Source organism: Mandrillus leucophaeus, unplaced genomic scaffold, assembly GCF_000951045.1.
Source record: "Mandrillus leucophaeus isolate KB7577 unplaced genomic scaffold, Mleu.le_1.0 Scaffold834, whole genome shotgun sequence".
Lineage (NCBI taxonomy): Eukaryota > Metazoa > Chordata > Mammalia > Primates > Cercopithecidae > Mandrillus > Mandrillus leucophaeus.
In genome coordinates this window covers 1,470,551-1,483,962 of record NW_012109075.1, presented here as the reverse complement: position 1 = coordinate 1,483,962, position 13,412 = coordinate 1,470,551, and the positions used below count along the sequence as shown (strand labels likewise).

Genomic DNA, 13,412 nt, shown 5'->3' with positions numbered 1-13,412 from the left:
ATCATTAAAAAGTCAGGAAACAACAGGTGCTGGAGAGGATGTGGAGAAATAGGAACACTTTTACACTGTTGGTGGGACTGTAAAATAGTTCAACCATTATGGAAAACAGTATGGCAATTCCTCAAGGATCTAGAACTAGATGTACCAATAAATATATTTAAGAATTCTTTGCACATCAAAAGAATATAAAAACTAAAGTCACAGGAATTAACATTGAGAACCAAAAAGTAAATGCAAGCAGAGTAGTAATCTGTCAAGTTTAAGAGCTACTCTATATACAAAGTGGTCACTCATGAGAACAGCTATTATTAGGTTAATAAGCAAACCACTTGACTGAGAAAGGAAGTGGAAACATAGACAGAAGTGAGTACACACGTCATCCTTGCTATAAATTTTACATATATATAATAGCAGTCATATGTGTACATACATAATAGTAGAGTTACAGAAATTCTGATCTGACTTATAATGATCAGGCTAACAATCATTTATTCACTACTGATCTAGCTGATTCCCCACTAGAATGCTCAATTAAACTGCCTGTGGGTGTCACAAAGAACCTTAATCACTGCACGTGTCAATGGTTAATGATATCTTACACTCATCATAATTTATAGAACTACTCAAGAAATTAATTAAGTGATGCCTGAAAACATGCTTTGAATGCCTTGGAAATATATACTGCCTAAATATGAGGTACTATTGTTAAAGTTAACCATTCACCTTCCTTAATTATCTTATGTAAAGTTAGCATGATTCTCTTTCTTTCTAAAGAACTTTCATTTTCCTGTAATTGAGCTAAGAGAGTGTCAACAAAAAGAATCAAATTCTGTAAAATATTTGAAGAAATTTATTCTGAGCCAAATATAAGTGACCAATGGCCTGTGACACAGCCCTCAGGAAAACTTGAGAACATGTGCCCAAGGTGGGTCAGGGCAGTCTTGTTTTATATATTTTAGGAAGACATGAGACATCAATCATGTAAGATACACATTGGTTTGGTCTGGAATGGCAGGATAACTCGAAGCAGGGGGCTTCCAGCTTATAGGTAGATTTTAAAATGTTCTGATTGGCAATTGGTTAAAAGTTATTATCAATCACAAAGAATGTGAGGGTTACAATAAGGGGTTGTGGAGATCAAAGTTTTATCATGCAGATGAAGCCTCCAGGAAGCAGGCTTCAGAGAGAATAGATTGTATATGTTTCTTATCAGACTTAAGGTCTGTGTTGATGTTAAATGCTGGTGAGCTTTTCCTGAATTCTAAAAGGGAGTGGAGTATCATGAGACATGTCCAATCCTCCCTTCCTGTCATGGCCTGAACCAGTTTTTCGTGTTAACTTTGGAACCCCATGGCTGAGAGGAGGAGTCTATTCAGATAGTTGTGGCGGAGACAGGCGCCTAGAATATTATTTTTGGTTTACAGGAGTTTTCAAATTGTACCTTGACACAATTTTCCCTCTCCTTTGTTGTATGCCCCCTCTCCATCACATGTTCACATTGTTTTTGTTCTTTTGCCGACAATCAGCCTTGAGACACACCATGATTATCATCTCGCCAAGTTATAATTTTATCAAACAACTTAACAACAAATGTAAAACCATCATTATAGTAACAGATATACAATCAACATCTTCACAACTAAGGAAAATAAATGAAATTGATACAGGCCCTCAGTGAGTCAGTGCTCCTCTTGTTCTTGGAAAATAAGTGTCTTACAAATACACACCACATTTCAATATACATAGGCTCTATTCCTAGGTTAATATTGCATTTGTAAACAAAATCAAAGTTTTTTGTGTGGACTTGATGCATATACTCTTAATTCAGTTTTTTTGAAATTCAGATATTGTTAAAGACTAGATTTTTTATTAGAACTGGTATCAGGCCAAGTTTACATTATACTCTTTTTGAAGGAGTTCCTTTTTTCAGCCAAAGGACTTGCTTTAACTGATCTTAATTGCCAGGTGTGCCCTCTTTTGCATCACTCTAAGACACAGTTCTTTCAAACTTTTCAGTGGTTATGTCCACAGTGACAATATCTTTCTCTTGTGGGAATCAAGAGCAAACTCTTACAGGTTTAGTAGCACTGTCTTTGATCTTTCAGTATCCATTTGTTGCCTGATTTGTGAAGGCTTTCAGCCTTTCAATTTTCCACCTTGCTAGAAACCCAAGATCAGATTTTTTTCTGACATGACTTCTTTGCTTACCACTTTGCCAGGGCTTATGCAACCTGTAAGCTTCCAAACTCAAAGTTACTACCTTGAACATAAACTATTAGTTGTAGTTTCACAGATCTCTGAGCATTTTTCCCCAGATCTCTTGCCTTGTCCTTATTCTGTGTAGACTCTGTCTCAAAAAAAAAAAAAAATACTTCACCAGGCATAGTGATGTGTTCCTGTACTCAAGCTACTTAGGAAGCTGAGACAGGAGGATCACTTGAGTCCAGGAGTTTGAGGCTGCAGTGAGCCAGAATCATGCTACTGCACTCTAGCCTGGGTGACAGAGTGAGACCCTGACCCCCCAAAAAAGGACCAAAATGTATATCCCACTCCTGATATATCTAAGGAATTTCTGGAAAGAGCTATTATTAAAGGAACAAAAGATCTTCCAAAGTTTAAGCCAAATTTATTTAAATGAAGTATAGAGGACAATTAATGGAATTATCTAAATGATACAAAGCTACCCTTCTACCTCAATTATGAGAATACCCTTCTACCTCAATTATGAATAAGCCAGATAATAGCTTACTCAATTTCCTACAAGTTCACCTACAAAAACTGCCTTTCTTTACATAAAATTATATAAAATATTTGAATTAAAAGAGATCATAAATAATTCTCTTTTTTTCCCAGTTCACGTGACATTTTAGACATAGTCAAAATTTGTAGCTTTATTTTTTTTCTTTTCCAGATCTTTAAAAAGCATCTATAATCCGCTGAATAAGATGGGCTAGAAGATGAAACTGCTGAGAAGTGCTGCAAAGCTGATGGTATTGATATCAACACAGATATATGCTTTTCGGGAATTGGAATAGTGCACTCAGTTGACACTTATTCCTAATAAATTCAAACAGTGGAGAGTTCTCTAACTTATTTTTAAAGTCTCTAATACATACTTCCTATAGTTGAATGATACAAATTAGTTTCTTGGTCTCTGTTCAGATACTGGGTTACATACAATTTTCGGGCATTTAAGTATACTGTAAATCCCTCCAGAAAACTTTCCTGTATTGTCTTGTGCTTCACAGCTAGTTTTCAGGCATGTGTACTGATTACAAATTAGTTTTCTATTTAAAAAGGAGTTGTGGCTTGAGTTACAAAGATTTAAAGTTAAAGCAACGCTCTCAATAATTTCTATTTTCTCACTGAATCAATTCACACTAGACACCCCTTTAACTTCGATATATATGATCACTCACCTTCTGTCCAAAAATCTATTTTAAGAAAGAGCAGAAGTGCAAGAGGACCATGTAAACAATAGTACTAATATTAGTAGGAATATGGCAAGGTTTAAGAGTGACAACTTTAGCTTCACTACATTTAAGCTGCTTACTAGCTGGGATAAGTTGTATAACTTCTCCAAACCCATTTTCCTCATTTAAAAAATGGGCCATAGACATTTCTCCGAAGACATACAAATGGCCAACAAGCACATGAAAAGATGCTCAATATAATTAACCTTAGGGAAATATAAATTAAAAGTACAATTTCAACCACAATAGTACTACATACACATTAGAATAATTATGTTAAAAATAAAAAAAAAAAAACAAGTGCTTTCAAGAATGTAGAGAAACTGGAACCCTTTGCATTACTGATAGGAATGCAAAATAGTACAGTCTCTTTGGAAAGCAGTCTGGTAGTTCCTCAAAAGGTTAGACATAGAATGACCGAATGACCCAGCAATTCTACTCCTAGGTATATACAAGAGAAATGGAAACATATGTCCACACATAAATTTGTACATGAATGCTCACAGCAGCATTGCTCATAAGAGCCACAGAGTACAAATGATCAAAATGTCAATCAACTAACGAATGAATAAATAAAATGTGGTCGATTATTATTTAGCAGTGAAAAGGAGTGAAGTACTTACACATGCAATAACGATGACTAAACCTTGATAACACTATGCTAAATGTAAGGAGCCTATCACAAAATACTTCATGTTATATATTTTATTCGTATTAAATATCCAGAATAGGCCAATCTATAGTTACAGATAGATGATTAATGACTACCTAAAGCTGAGGATACAGGTGAGGATGAGGGACTAAGGAGCGACTGTCAATGGGTACAGTGTTTCTTTCTGGGGTGTTGAAAATGTTCTGAAATTGTGGTGATGCTTGCACAACATCATGAATATACCCAAAATCATTGAAATGGATGTTTTAAATTGCCAATTGTATGGTATATGACTAATGTAATAAAAAATTGTTAAAATGAGGCAAGTAGTTGGGTTTATCACAAAGAGTTTTTGGGAAGATTAAATAAAATAAGCTATATAAAGTATTTAATATAGTGCCTAGTACCTTGTAAGAAATCAATAAGTGACAGCTCCACCACCACCACCACCACCACCACTACTGCTACTACTACTACTGATACTATTACTACAAATAATAATTATTATTAGAACTATTATTAAAAAATTATTATAATAATTACAATTTTTAGCAGTACTAGAAATGTTATTAAATTATAATACTAAGTAGAGTAATAACATTATTTGTAATAGCAGAGCTGTTATTAAATAATAATTGCTAAAGTTGTTAATATTATTTAGCTGTCCTTATTAGAATGATAGTTTTATCCTAGGACAGAGTTTGGGGTCTAGATAATGTTACCATACCCAGTGTGCTATAATAAAAAGAAAAAACTTTGGAGTGAAACAGATCTTGTTGAAATCCCATCTTTGTCACTTACTAATTATGTAACATCATGTAAGCTATTTCACCTGTCTGCGGTTACGTTTCCTCATCTGCAAAATAATTCAACAATATCTACTACTTTGAGCTCTTATGAGGAATAAGATAGTGTATGTGTAAATGCCCATTTTAGTGCCTAGTACCTAGTAAATTATCAAATAATTTTGGTTCTAAATATATGAAATCATGGTTTTGGCTTTTTAAAAATATGATGAAACACCATCAAACTTGTATCAGTATCTCAGTAAGACATAAGCCTAAGCAATGCCCCCAAACACCAATGTATGCATAGAGGACTGGTTAACAATCATGCTATTTAAGAGACGTTCGTAATCACATTGTTAGATTATAATCAGACACTATTTAGTAAACTGTTAACTTTTTTCCCATTTCATTCTTAAAAAAAAATCTCAAAACAAGCACAGCTGTTACAGAAACTTAGACAATAAGGGAACCAGTTTCAGTCTCACTCATTAATACTACAGCCAACTCTTAAGGAAAAGGCTTGGCCCAGATTTTCCAAAGGTATAAATAATGCACATGTTATATAATCTGGGCAATAGAATGGTTTTCAGTTTGGGGTAGCTCATGCTAAGCTTGTGCATGTGATCCTGAATAAATAGATCTTTCGGAAACAACTCACTAGCCCTAGAATGTCTATAAGGGTGAGGAAATTCTGCCATGAACTAGCTCCAATTATGTGTGCCAAGAAAGCTGAGTAAGTTCATAATACCCTCCTTCTTACTCTCCAAAGTCTCCATAGTGTTTGGTTATTCAATATTACGTAAGTTTTAAGGAGTTATTTGAAACTAAGAGGATAAGAATATAATATAAAAAACTTAAAAAATCTCTTGCTTCCACCATTATACACACAATTCATATACCGAGTTATGACTCCACCTGATGAAATAATCATGTACTACTATTTGTATTAACAATAATTCTGGTTTGACATTTAGCTCAGTAGGTGACTTGCTTTGGATTGTTCTTTTTATTTCAACTTTAGAAGGAGTTGACTAATTTTGTTAAACTGAATTGATTCAAGGGTATCATAAATTTCCATTTTTAGTATTTGCCACATTAAAGCAAATGGTGGACAATTTATGATTTCAAAAGGTTCTATTCTTGGTCATTCTTAATTAGTTTTAGATAAATCTAGTAATTGGTTGAAGCTGCAGAGTTTTGTCATTGTATTTAGTGAAAGCCTAAGCACGGAGAACCTTTAGTATATGAGGTCCTGCCACAAGAAAAATCATTTTCCTTTTTCCCTCGTTTCACAGTTCTCATATGCGATGCAATTCTACTTATGCACATCTGTTTCCCCACTAGATTGAGAACTCCTTAAGGCCAAGAAACTCATTTAATTCACCTCTATATCTTCAGGATCTAATATGCTGGCATCCAGTAAGAACTCAATAAATGTTTTTAGGTAAATAATGTTTTATAAAAAACATAGATTTGGTTGAATAGCTAATTTCCTAATTTGGGATTAAATTAGGTATTTGTTTTGCCTTCTAGTCCTGAGTATTGAATTAAATGTTATATTTTGATATATTCCCTTGTAGAGTCTTTTACACTGGTTTCTTAGGGAATATGATATAATTTTCAGTAGAAAGTGATATGTTAGGGAAATTGATTTCTGATGAAGATTAACACTTCTTACACACATGGAGAAAGTTTGAGCCAATAGCACATAACACACTCATGAAATATGAATTTGAATAGCCTGTAAAAATAAAATACATTCTGAATGAGAATAGAAAAAAAGAATCTTTTATACTGGATCACATTTGCCTAGAGATGAACTACTGGGTTTTTGAAACATCCAAAGTAACCCAATTAGCTTGGACTGTTCTACTTGTCTGAGTTTTTCTGATCTACCTTAGGTCCCCCAGGCCTCCTTTTTGATTCACACAAAAAGAGAAAGTAAATGTTTATATGTGTTTTCTGCATAATGCTGTCTAGCTTATTTTAAGTTGTAAGAAACTGCCAAAAAGAAAATTATCGGCCAGGCTCTATGGCTCACACCTGTAATACCAGCACTTTGGGAGGCTGAGGCGGGTGGATCACCTGAGATCAGGAGTTTGAGACCAGCCTGGCCAACACAGCGAAACCCAATCTCTACTAAAAATACAAAAATTAGCTGGACGTGGTGGCACGTGACTGTGATTCCAGCTTCTTGGGAGGCTGAGACAGGAGAATCACTTGAACTGGGGAGGCAGAGTTTGCAGTGAGTCGAGATCATGCCACTGCACTCCAGCCTGGGTGACAGAGCAAGGCTCCATCTTAAAAAAAAAAAAAAAGAAAGAAAGAAAGAAAAGAAAGGAAAAGAAAAGAAAAGAAAATTATCATCATCAGTCAGAAGAACAGAGCACATTTTCAAACTCACCTTTAATTAAAATTAGATAGCAGATCTCAAATCTTTCATGCAAATGTGTTCATTACTTTTTCAAAGCTTTCAGGAGTGTGTTACAGTTTGTAAAGCATGCATTTGGGTCTCATGAAAAGAAGTAGTTTATAAAAAGGGTCTATGTAGCATGAATATATTTCAAATGGGGCACATGTCCTTACAATATTTTAATAAATTGGTATTAACGGTGTAAAATAACTTTGTATATTGTAATACAGTGTTGTTTTACTTAGAAAAAATTACTGAAAATATATTTTTTTCAACTGCTAAGAAAAGAATTAGCCTTGGTATAGTCAAGGTTTATTTCTCAAATTTAAAGCTAAATTTACCTTCAGCGAGAGAAAAAATAAAGGATAACAGGATCAAATTGGAATTTTGCATGTGTGTGTTGTACATTGTTTTATCTTTTATATATCATACATTACCACAGGGAACTTTAGTAGTTACATAGACTTTTTTTGCGAGAGCAATAGTTTTCAGATTATTTTGTTAAGAATGTGTTTATCATCTCAAAATATATGGTTATTTAGTGAAAATTAATCTTCTTTCAGTATTACAAGGTGAACACAATTTAGCAACAACCAAACTGTCATCACCAAGTCAGTAAAAACGTATGTAAATTTCTAGAACTTTGCAAATGACTAATGGCTTACACTATAGGAGAGAGAAAGTCAAGATGTTTATTTTCCTCTAGAGACATAACAAAATATCTGTACTAATGCCAACTCCCTGCATGAAAAGTATTTATTTCTACTGAAATTTTTCATTTACTGAATTTCTTTTAGAAATATTCAGAACTGAGAACAGAGTGTAACCCTCAAATGAACACATGAACATTTATTCCAGACCATGTTTTCTAAAACTACCTTGAAGCTGATACTCAAGTATTTCCTAAAATGTATCTCATTTTGCATAAAATTGCTGCATGAAATTCTTGTCCATGGGAAAAATAAAATTAATAATGCTCTAGATAAACTAATTAATGTTTGTTCAAGTTATCTACTAATTACTTAACAAACTACCCATAACTTAATGGCCAATGACAACCACTTTACTTTGCTCGTGAATTTTGGGCTCATAAATTTGAGAAGAGTTCAGCTCAGTGGTTTGTCTGTGATCTACATGGCATAAGTCAGGGACGCTAGAGCTGAAGGATCCACTTCCAAGATATCTTCTTCACTTATGTTGGTGTCTTGGTGCTAGTTGACCTCTCTCTCCCACCATATTGTGTCTCATCCTCTAGTGCCTCTCTATATAACTTAAACTTCAAACAGCATGGTGGTTTCAGAGTGGACCAAAACACTGGGACAGAAGTTGTAAGTTTCTTTTGACTCAGCCTCTAAAATTTCAGAACATCACTTTTGCCACACTCTATTGGTCAACTGTGAAGAATGAAAACTCAAGTTTAGATATTAGGAGTAGCCAAAAATCTATGGCCAACTTTAATCTACTACAATGTTGTCTAAAATTTTAAGTAATAGGATTTGGGAAACTGAAAGTTGATAATGTGTTTAGCCATATGGATTGGATTTTTGTATTTCTTGGCAGTTCGAATTTCAATTCTAGCTTTAGGATGTCCAGAACTGAATGTGTTTGATAAACTTCAGAAACTGAAGGAAAACAATTTCCAGAAGTTTTCATTACCTTACTGAATTCTGCAAGTTTTCCAGACATAGACAGAGATATCCAATCGTCCCAGTTATCTTTCTGTATCTCTTTTTTACACCTGGTGTTTTCTAATGTCTCATGATTCTGACTGCAGAACTCCCACTGACACAGAGGAGCTCTTTGACATTTATAGTGCTCATAATGTCAGCTGACTATTGAGGTATAAGAGCAACTTATAAAATGATTTCCAATTGTGAATAAATGGTACTAAATAAATCCATGAAAGAGTTAAAATCACGTAAAATTAATCAGTCATGTGCTCCTTGAAATGCCAAAGATCTAGTTTGACTGATTTTGCTTTTCTTTCTCTGAATTATATGGTTGTTTAACATCTCAGAGTAACAGCCTTTCTGGGATGAAAAATAAGCAGGTCTCCATCTTTCTGTCAATAAAGTTGTTTCCAACTGCGTTACAAACTAAAAGCCAAAAAGTTCATCCTTACATCTAATGTAAATTGGAAGTAAATTATTTTAGTAATCTTATAGGATGGTAATATTTGGTAGGGTGTTTTGGCATATATATCTATGTTAGAATACAGGTTTATACAAAGTACACATCTTGTAGATGTCCTGAACAGTACATACAGGTGTTGCACCCAGCGAATCTGAATGGAATGTATCTTCTACAACGGTCCTTCTCCTTGCTTTGGATCAGTACTTTTAAAACTTTGCTGTTGTGTGCCAAAGAGCAGAGGAGAGTACAGAAGGTATTCCTCCAGGGACCACAAACATAAAATTTACTCACATTTTGTTTGTGAATCTTATCAAGCACTTTTTTTTTTTTTTTTTTTTGAGATGGAGTCTCACTCTGTCACCCAGGATGGAGTGCAGTGGTATGATCTCAGCTCACTGCAAGCTTCACCTCTGGGGTTCACACCATTCTCCTGCCTCAGCCTCCTGAGTAGCTGTGACTACAGGTGTCTGCCACCACACCTGGCTACTTTTTTGTATTTTTAGTAGAGACGGGGTTTCACTGTGTTAATCAGGATGGTCTCGATCTCCCGACCTTGTGATCTGCCCTCCTTGGCCTCGCAAAGTGGTGCTGGGATTACAAGCATGAGCCACCAGGCCTGGGCTTATCATGTATATTTTATCATGCAAATGTTGCTTTATATATATATGTGTTTTGGTATGAAAACAATTTATCCACTTGAATTTCCATGGAAACTAATGATATGAGACCATCATATGGTTCCATGTAACCCCTGGAACCACAAAGTTCCCTTAGAATATTTTTATCCCAGTTCGAGGTAGAGAGATGTTAGTAAAATGTATCATATGGTCAGTAAGGGTATCAGCATATCTAGATTTGGCTCTAACAAAATATAATGACTGCAAAACAATATGGGGACGTAAGAAGAGCCACAGTATAATATTTCATTATTTCTAAATATTCACCATTTCCACAGTCCACTCTTAACAACATGCTTATTAATTTCTTTTTGTTTTGTTTAAAATGTTTAACTTTGGTACTCACATTGCTAGGTTTATTTAAAAACTAATATTTGCTATATTTCATTTTGGAAAAGTGAACATTAGGAATACAATTTTCTCTCTCTTATTTTCAAGATATAAATAAGTTTCCAACAATTCCAGTTGAATTATAAGGATCAAAAGTTTAGTCAAAACTTCCAAAAACTACAAGGAGATATCGTCTCACCCTAATCAAAATGGCTTTCATCCAAAAGAGAGGCAATAACAAATGCTGGAGAGGATATGGAGCAAAGGGAACCCAAATGTCCACTCTTAGTGGGAATGTAAATTAGTACAGCCACTGTGGAGAATGGTTTGGAGGTTCCTCAATAAACTAAAAATAGAGCTACCAGATGATCCTGCAATCCCACGGCTAGGCATATACCCAAAAGAAAGGAAATCATTATATCAAAGAGATATCTGTACTCCCATGTTTATTACAGCACTATTCACAATAGCCAAGATTTGGAAACAATGTAAGTGTCAATCAACAGACAAATGGATAAAGAAAATGTGGTACATATACACAATGGAATACTATTCAGTCATAAAAAAAGAATGAGATCCAGTGATTTGCAACAACATGGATGAAACTGGAGGCCATTACATTAAGTGAAACGAACCATGCACAGAAAGACGAATTTCACATGTTCGCACTTATTTTGGGGAACTAAAAGATTAAAACAATTGAACTCATGGAGATAGAGAGTAGAATGATAGTTATCAGAGGCTAGGAAGGTTTTGGGTGTGGTGGAAGTAGGAATGGTTAATGGGCATGCAAATATAGTTAGAATAAGTAAGTTCTAGTATTTAATCGCACAACAGGGTGACTACAGTCAACAATAATTTATCGTGCATCTTAAAATAACTAAAATATTATAACCAGACTGTTTGTAACACAAAGAAAGAATAAATGTTTGAGGTGATGGACACTCCATTCACCCTGATGTGATTATTATACATTGTATGCTTGTATCAAAAAATTTCATGTACTCTATAAATTTACACACCTATTAGGTACCCACAATAATTAAAAATTAAACAACAACAAAAACCTTTCTAAGTGAGTGAAAATTGGGATCAATTTGTCTTCCCTGGCTGTATAATGGATAGAGACCACTATGGTCTCAAATATCAATAAATCATATATTCAGTGTAAGCCCAATACATTTAAAGCATATTTACTCAGTTCTCTTGTGGTTCTTCTGTTTAAAATTGAAGAAATTTAGAACACTAGAATGAAATCTAAGACAGATGAAATCTTGAAAATGTTAAAGGGCATGATTTAAATTAAAGGCCACAATTTGAAAGAGATCCTAGCAGGTCTCTGAGTTTTTAGCTTACAGTACTTAAAATTACAAGGATTAGCAGTAGGATCTCTAAAAAGAGGTGCAATACCTTGTGTCCTTATTTGAGTGTGTACAAGGACAGTAGCACTCATAAGTCAACTTGTCACTTTTCCTAACATCATATGATTGATAAATATTCAGGATCCCAACCTAAAAACAAGTTTTAAATGGCCCTGGATTGTGATATTGAAAATAATATTATCAAATCATTTTAAAGGCTAAACCAAAGGCCTGTATTTTATTTCAAGAAGTGCTTGGTCTCCAGGAGTTAATGCTGTCCAAATAAAAATTTTGGCTGACATGTATGAAAAAGTTTCTGTAACAATCACCAATGCAAGACACTCATGAATCTATCAATCACAGAGTTAAAAAGCTCTGTCATACAGCACACTTAATACCCAGTGTAACTAATTAGTATTACCATTTTTTGATGCAATACAAACTAATTTCCTTAAACTGCTATTGCACTGAACTCCAGGGTTATAAATGAGCAGAACACAAATTGATTTGCATGTAATAACAGTGGCAATAAACCTTTCCTGGTTCATGCAATTTTCCCCATCTGTTAAGAGAGGGCAAGTTTAGGAAGTGTTATTCCAAGGAGGGGACTTACCCAGCTGGACATCTATAACACTTGGCTGATTCTCCATGGGGAACAATGGCTTAGGAGGCTTGTCTGTGAGTAAAGCTAGAAGAGAAAATGAAAGAAAGTAATGGAAAAACTGAGATAAATTACAGGATGAGAAAGATTCTATCATGTATGATATTTAATGTTTGTAGACTTGATGGTGTGTAAACATTTATTAGACAGTGTTCCTACTTGGGTAGTTACTCTATCCATACAATATCCATTCCCCAGCACATTTAGTGCACCATTCATTCACTGTAAATAGGACATTTTGACAACTGCATTTTCCAACAAGATGAAACAAATGGACTATTTTGGGTGGTTTTTATAAATTTGTAAGTATAAAGAAATATATATTTTAAAAGTATAATTGAGAAATAGGAAATCCTCATATATGCTTTGTAGTGGTATTCTCAATGAAATATTACCCTAATGGACATTTTTAGTGACATGGATCTTCTAAACCTCTGAATTATCCCCCACTCTCCACTGCAACCTCCAAAACAATATAATAAAGCAATGATATCTTCATTAGGATAATTGATCAAAAATACAAATTAAGCATGTTTTATACTCCAAGTCTTGTGCTAGGTACTAAAGGGAAAGAAAGCAAAGTCTTTATCTTTGCCCTCAATTTATAATACAGGACTATGAACACAGGCTTAGCACACTATAATAGAGAATAGAACATAGAATATAGCATTTGAGCTATAAGGCTATATATAGGTGGTAAAGAAATGGAGAAAGGAGAGGTCAATATTGGCTGGAAGGTTTGAGGAAAGTTTTATAAAGAGAATAGATCTTCATATGAAACTTAAGGGATGGAGAAGATTTGGAAAGGCAGAGAGTAAAGAAGAAAAGATTCTCAGAAGATTCTCAAAAGGATTTTCAAAAGATTATCAGGAAGGGGGGCGGAGCAAGATGGCCAAATAGGAACAGCTCCAGTCTCCAACTCCT

At 34.4% G+C, this 13,412-nt stretch overlaps 1 protein-coding gene across 1 annotated transcript in view; it reads right to left on the bottom strand.

Annotated features, from left to right (window-relative positions):
• Positions 1–13,412, bottom strand: part of IL1RAPL2 (interleukin 1 receptor accessory protein-like 2) — a 1,250,305-nt gene that overhangs the window by 290,882 nt on the left and 946,011 nt on the right. Inside the window, exon 6 of the mRNA XM_011968259.1 lies at positions 12,441–12,515. Within this exon, the coding sequence (XP_011823649.1) occupies positions 12,441–12,515 (75 nt within the window). The remainder of the gene's footprint in view (positions 1–12,440; positions 12,516–13,412) is intronic.